This window comes from Charadrius vociferus, unplaced genomic scaffold (genome assembly GCF_000708025.1).
Source record: "Charadrius vociferus isolate BGI_N301 unplaced genomic scaffold, ASM70802v2 scaffold45, whole genome shotgun sequence".
Lineage (NCBI taxonomy): Eukaryota > Metazoa > Chordata > Aves > Charadriiformes > Charadriidae > Charadrius > Charadrius vociferus.
In genome coordinates, this window is record NW_009648712.1 from 213169 (window position 1) to 220350 (window position 7182).

The 7182-nt window shown below is 35.2% G+C and overlaps 1 protein-coding gene across 1 annotated transcript in view; it reads right to left on the reverse strand.

Annotated features, from left to right (window-relative positions):
• Positions 1–1758: 1758 nt before the first annotated feature.
• The window catches only part of SMCHD1 (structural maintenance of chromosomes flexible hinge domain containing 1), a 75313-nt gene continuing 69889 nt past the window's right edge, over positions 1759–7182 (reverse strand). Inside the window, exons 45-48 of the mRNA XM_009886643.1 lie at positions 6187–6358; positions 3991–4149; positions 3159–3267; positions 1759–2163 (exon numbers count right to left, since the gene is read on the reverse strand). Of these exons, the coding sequence (XP_009884945.1) occupies positions 2064–2163; positions 3159–3267; positions 3991–4149; positions 6187–6358 (540 nt within the window). The 3' untranslated portion in view covers positions 1759–2063. The remainder of the gene's footprint in view (positions 2164–3158; positions 3268–3990; positions 4150–6186; positions 6359–7182) is intronic.

The window sequence follows — 7182 nt, forward strand, 5'->3', positions numbered from 1 at the left end:
TGTTTGCTTCTTCCAGCAGAGAGAGACATCACATGGCACTGGGAGTGCCCATACAGACCACTGAAGGCAAGAGATGAGTTTCAAAAGGAAACATTTCTGCTAGAATAAGGTATTTAATCAAATAGGATTCAGGGTCATCCAGAGGCTGGAGGTTGGGGCTAGGCAGATGTCAGAATTAAAATAAAAGCAGCTAAAAGAAGTACTACCGAGTAACTTGGTGTGGTGGGACAATTTCTTATGTGGCAAACCCTCCATTATAGCTGCCTGGTTCAGGTCTTGATGTCTAAATTCAGAAAACCAGGAAAAAGGCATGAGGCAGGGCTAGCAGTCTTTGGCTGATGTCACATTATACTTGAATATATTTATCTTCTTTAAGAATAGGACAAATTGATGTCTAAAATAATTTGGACTACCATTAAGACTGGAGGTTTTGGAGAACCTTCCACCAGAGAATGCATTGCATCCTTAATTTGGAGAAATTTCATTTTATTAGAAATGTCATAGAGATGCACACCAGTGACCAGCATACTGAAACTTCCAGCAGGATGTCATCATGTCTTTTTAAGTTTAAAGTCCCTTTTCAGAAAAGCTGTATATAAAATGCTGATTGCTGAGCAAGGATAAATCAGGAGATTTGGTACCAACTTTCACTCCAAAGCAGAAGTTCTTTGAGACTGCTGGGAACCAACACGTCCACATCCTTGAACACCTTCTCCTGATGCACTCTTTATCTACAGAGCTTCAACTGATGATACCATCTCAAGTTCAGCTTTCTGCTCTTGGCCTATCTTTTTCATCAAGCCTATCTCCAACTGCTCTCTCTGACCCAGGCTGAAATTGTATCTTTAATCATGCCTGGTCCCTTTCTGCCCTGTACATTACTAAAATCCTTGTGGTTTTTTGACACCACCCCCACCCCCTTTTTTTTTATCATTTACGTGTTGATTTTCTCTAGCGTTTTAAGACTCGGTTCCTTAAACCATGGAAAACTTTAGTTTTCTTTAGGTATTTATGAAAGCCAACAGAATCTTTTTTAAAAAAAAAAAAAAAAGCTGGAGACAGCCTTACAAAGTAAAATTCTGTCCAGTTATCTACAGTTTCTCACCATGATTACTTTACCTCCAGCTTAAGTCCCCATTTCCAACTCTTAAAATGCATACACACAGTTCAGCTGTAGGGCTTTCTCTTTTTCCTTTGTGACATTACCGTTTCCTACTCAAATCCTTCTGCCATAGTTACATTTTTGGTGTCAAGGACCAATTTTTGACCTGCTCAACCAGCGAAGTTCTTTTATGAGGGTTGTGGTAATTAATACAGGTGTTGAAAGGCGGTTAGCATTGGTATAATATTAAATCTCATTTGCACCCATGAAGTCTCCCTCCTCACCACTCTCCCACAATCCGTAAAACAGTAAACCTGTTACGCTTTTCATACTCACATGTTTCTACTTTGTTTTTTCCATTGGCACTGTCTGAAGGAGATACGAATTCCCACCGTCAACACCTTGGACGTACCCTGAGTCACTGGCTTGTTGGTAACTGTCTGAAGACTCTACAAACGGCTGCGGTTAGATCTCAGAATATCGCTGCTTCAACCCTCCCTTTTAAATTGGTATTACCTTGACGGCTCATCCATCTGAAAAGAGCAGTCCAGAAAGTTCTCTTCCCCAAGACAGCCTGGGATGCTGTTTAAATTCAGATCTCATTTCATGGCGCAATCTGTTGACTTACTTGTTACAATCGATTATATTGGCAGTGCTTTGTATTGAAGCAGTTTTATTGAAAAGATTGATTTTTTTCATAAATAAAAAAGGATATATTTTAAACTTTTTTCACACATGAACATAAAAACCCTGAAATCTTTTAGAAATGAAAATTAACTATACAAAAATTCGGCTATCAATGTTAAATACTTAAATTTTTGTTACTACTAACTGAAATACATTTATATCTTCTATCAGTATAAAAATCTTCATAGCAATGGGTAATACAACGTGAATAGTTCCTTTAACTGAATGTATTCACATTTTCAATACATAGCTATTTCCAGCAAATCTCATCAGTCTATGCCTTTCTCTTTCGTGGAGTTCCATTAAGTTCTGAAGGGGATATTTGCAGCAGTTGCTGTTGCTTCTTTGTGGGAGAGGAGATCCATTCTTCTGAGCTAAACAGAAACATAGCACAGTAGCTTATAAACTGAGCCCTTTTTTCCATATATATGTCTTTTTTATTGATACATACATATTTGATTATTTGATACAAAAGCACAAAGCTCCCACTAGTATAAATATTATAAACCTCATATTTGTGCACAGCGTCTTATTCTTGTAATTATTTTGTTAAAATGAACAACAGCATCAGGCTAATATTACATAGTTTAAATACATGACCACTTAAGTTCTACATGTAGATAAAAAAATTAAAATAACAAAAAATATAAATAATAAAGAGACATAGTAATATAGTGAAAACTCATTCTGAGATTTACAGAATGCAACTGAGTAAGATCTAAATAATCTCAAAAATGTGACCGTAGTTCAGCAAAAACAACGATGCAGTCATCAGGAGAGACATGAGAAATGGAAAAGTCAGTTCCATGTCATTTTAAAGATACAGACTCACAGATTTTGTGTGTGTGTGTGTGTACAAATGGTCATCAGCTACAGAGGCAATGCAGAAGTAGATACACAGGTAAAGAGATAGCTGTGTTAAATCCTTTACCACCAGCTCACCTCAGACAGTTACTTAGAAAAAGTTATGTAAGAATAATTCATTCCCTGTTCATCTGCCCAGTATTTGACATTGAACCTTAAGAGTTCATGGATCAAGCCATCTCAAACATTTCTGGGGTGTAACAGAGTTGAATACACCAGAAAATATGTGGAATGCTAATGCACAAAGATGCCAATCAATCAGTTCATAAAGAGAAACAGAATTAGAATTAGCAAGCAAATCTTTGTATCAAGCTTAAATAACAGCAGAAACTTTAAAGGAAATAAAAATTACCTTGAAAATCAGCCTTACGCAAACTCTACTCATTGTTGGTTATTGTATATAAATACAAATTGAAAAAAAAATCTTTCATGCTAAAAACAAAACTAGTTTTTGCTGTGAATTCAGGATATGGGAAAGTAATGACAAGATTCAGAATGGACTTACCTATACAATTTTTTTACTGTTTCTCTTCGCATTCTTTTGGGAGGGATGGGGGTGTCAGACATATCTAACGTTACGGGCTGAAGTAACGATTCAGTGGACGGAGTCATACCTATGAAAAAGTTGCAAGTAAGAACAAATAAAAAAAAAATAGTAATCCTATTCATTATAAATGGACCCTGTAACAGTAGTGTTAGACCTTTGAAGTAAGGCTTTAGACGTGCCATAAATTTTATAGTTACCTTATGTCTGAAACTGAGTTCAAAGATGACAAGTAAAAACATTTGCTTTATTTACAGCTGTCACAAAGTAAAAGTTGGGTTTTGAAATGTATTTTGAAATATCATAAATTATTTGGTATGGACATAAAAAACATTTCTAACTAAGAAATACTATCCTTGCAGAATTAGGGGTGTTTCTTTTTATAGTACAATGTTTTGATTGTGTTTCCTTAGCAAAAGCAATTTAGTTCTTTACTGCGCAGTCATCTCAAAAAGAATGTCAAAGTTCTCCTCCACTGGGCCAGCCAGACTAATAGTTATATAATGTCGTATTAGTGAGATCATAGTTTCTTGTTCACAAGACACTAACTGACCACATTTTTATTATCTGAACATATTACAGGGCAGTGCTGGTCTAGGCAATATCCACAGCACCATACTACATACAGTTCTTCTATTCTGTCCCTAAAATGAGACATCTGTAAGCTCTTAATGAATTTTAACAATCTTCCCTCGTAGTTTGAATTTATTAAGTTTTTAACAGTAGAATACATCTGGATGCAGTTAACAGTTCTCCTCCTTTGGGACACCAAAAATATAATACAATAACCTACCCAATTTTTGTTCTATTAGCTTGAGGCTTTTCTCTTGTTCGGCAAGTTCCTGTTTTTTCTTTTGCATTTCTGGAGTGTTAAGTGACTGCAATTGTAAATCAAGGTCCTTATTCGCTTTATCAAGTTTCACCACTGCTGCACGGTATTGCTGAAGAAGATCTAATTGAAGAATAAAATAACAAACCACAAAACAGTAAAGAAGTGGTCATTTTGAGTCAGAAGGCTACCAAATACAATCCAGACAATGTATAAGATTCACAAGAAAACATATCTTTCAAAAGCACTACTGAAAAAACCCCACCCAAACTTACAGTGGACCAGTGGCTGTTCTTAAAATGACTGTAAAGACAGACTGAAAAAAAAAAAAATCACATCCAATATTTTAATTTCTTTTCTTTTTGAGCCCGTATCTTAGATCACTGTAAAGTACCAGCAAACTCTGAAAATGATGTGGCAAACAGGTACTTCTTTGTACATCTTATTGCTTGTGTGCTCCAAACTGAATGCTCCACCTTTGATGCCATTAAATGTGCTTGTCGAATGTTTTGCTTCTAGTGCTACAAAGCTGAAGCTTCTATTACTGGATTGAATTCTAGTCCACCTTGTGGAACAAGAGAACATTTACCGAGTTTCACTTTGTCCCAGCTATGGAAATTTTAACAAGGAGACAGCAGTAGACTCAGGTAAAAAAGGGAATATTTTGCTGACAAACTTTGTTCCTCTTTTAACATTCGAGATGAAGATTTTTTTCTTTGTCCAGGCATTAAATAAATATGTCAAGTAATAAAGAAAGGGTTCAAGCATGTCAGCCCAGGCTCATTCATTTTACTTTGTGGTGAATATGAGGTAGCTTGCACAAAGCTTGACTGAACACTAAATTACCTTACATTTGCCACAGGGTGAAAGGGTTCACATACATAGTTACTGGAGATTGACAAAAGGCACTGTAAATTCTTAGTATGATTTATTTTAGAAGTACCTTGTCAGTGTAATCAGCTTAAGCAACTACTTACATAGAAAAGCAAGTCACAACTAATGTTAAAGCTGAAATTCAGTTCAAAACAAGTCTTGTGTAATGAGGTGCTGTCCTTTATATGGAATTTCACTATTATTTTCCTTTAAATGTCTAGTAACTATCCAAGTGAAATTCAAACATGCCTTTTTCTTCTACCATGATTGTTCCTGTACTAAATTATAGACAATTCCAATTTAATTCACATTGGATAATAATTGAGTTCAACAATTGAAAATGTGTTGATAGACAAATATAAAGTGTGCTAAAACCAGCGTATTTCAGTCTGTATTTGAAATGCTTACTACGTTTTTCCCACATGCAATGTATTTTCACTGAAATACCTAGGAAAGATCTTCTTAGTCTTCTTTTCTCCCGCAGCTGGCCAATGTTAAGTAGTTTGCTCATATATAAGGCTACTCCAATAGGTACATGTGTTCTGCCTCTCTCTTTCTCTCCTCACTCCTCTCCATTGCACATTTTGAGGACTACCGTCACGGAAAAACTTCATGTTCTTAAATACTTAATTTTCAGAGGAAAGGACAAGCTTATTTGTGAATAAGACTCTTCAATGTTTTACTAATCAGTCAGGTCAGCTGTTACACACCAGAAGCTGCCATCTTTTAACTTCATTTATAACCTTTACTCTGAAAGGAAGAATCTAAGCACATAATGAAACGTAAGTGATCCCACAGGAAATATAAGGTATCTTCTTGTTAGGGAAATAATGTAGAAGATGTTGTGCATGACTGATGAGAACAGGAATTTTTCTACCATGGCTTCATAGAGCTTCCTTGCACCGTAAGTAATTCTACATTGATGTATGGTGTTTCCAGAGGAGAAAGACCTGAAACTTCTGTTTTTCAAGAATGCTGGAATTCAATCAGCTCAAGCTTCTCGCGCCTGCTGTTTGAATGATTACCATTGCTTATACTCTTTCTTTAATAAGACTAAGAAAAAGGGGGAATATCTCAGGATTATTATTTTTTGTTTCAGGAAATTCGATATCTATAGCTTTTAAGACAAGGCAAATTCACAAATAGCACATTGTACAGGTCATATTTCTTAAAAGTAACTTTATGGTAAATTGAAGTTTTCCTTTTTATATTGCATAAGAAAATAACAAACATAGGCAAGCAATATAATTTTGGAAGTTCTGTATTTTCATGACTTCATTAACCCACCTATCTGTCCAGAGAAAGTAGAGTAAAGTTTTGGCATGGGTGCTCCAAATACCATTCCTCTGAGTTTGTCCATTGGAGGAGCTTTATTCTGAAGGCCTCCAAATTTTCCATTGCTGCGAATCCTGTCTCCTTCCCTGGTCAGCAAAGTAGGGCAATGCGTAATTTTTACAACCTACACAGGTATAAAAAGGGATACTAAGTTAGTAACTCCATGGAAAAAAATTTTCAGCAATGCTGTTGTGAAGCTTTGTATCTTTCAACTACGATGAAGCTTGTTCTCTAATAAGAAAACGTTTTATGAAATTATATCTTATGACTTTTGCTTTCAAGTAACAGAATACTTGAAATTAAAATTAAACAGTACTGCCGATAATTATGAAAACTAAATTTTGGGTTTTTTTTTGTGTCCTCAGGTTTTAACAGAAGTCTGGAGACAGAATTTAGATCTATACCGGTAAAAAGCTAATTGCCAACATATACTATGAAGTAATGGCAATAAATACTAGCATTGATAAAAAATGTGAGCACTTATTCAACTATTTGGTGGAGACAGTTTTGTTTTTTTTTTAAATGTACAAGATTTAAAGCATCTAAAATTCAAGAGATTTATTTCTTATTAACATATTCAATAAAACTTCCACATAGTTGATGAAATTTACCTTTGGTGGGTGACTGAAACAAATGGGGTGACAGTCTAACCAAGTGAAATGATCCAGATCTCATTTTGAGAAATGACTACACGTACAAACTCCTGTTCTTGAACAGGATGGTCTGTCTCCTGACACTGATTAACAATCAAGGTCTGACTCTCCTGTCTCTTCTGTTTGATTTGGCAGTAAAAAATATATACTTTTTGATGAAAGAAGCACATACAGTCTTCACAGTTGAAAAATGGTAGCTATTTGTTCACTTGATGGACACTTGAGATGGTTATAACACATGATGAAAATTAAAATATTAATGTCAATCATCTGGTTTTTACTATGACTATACCAA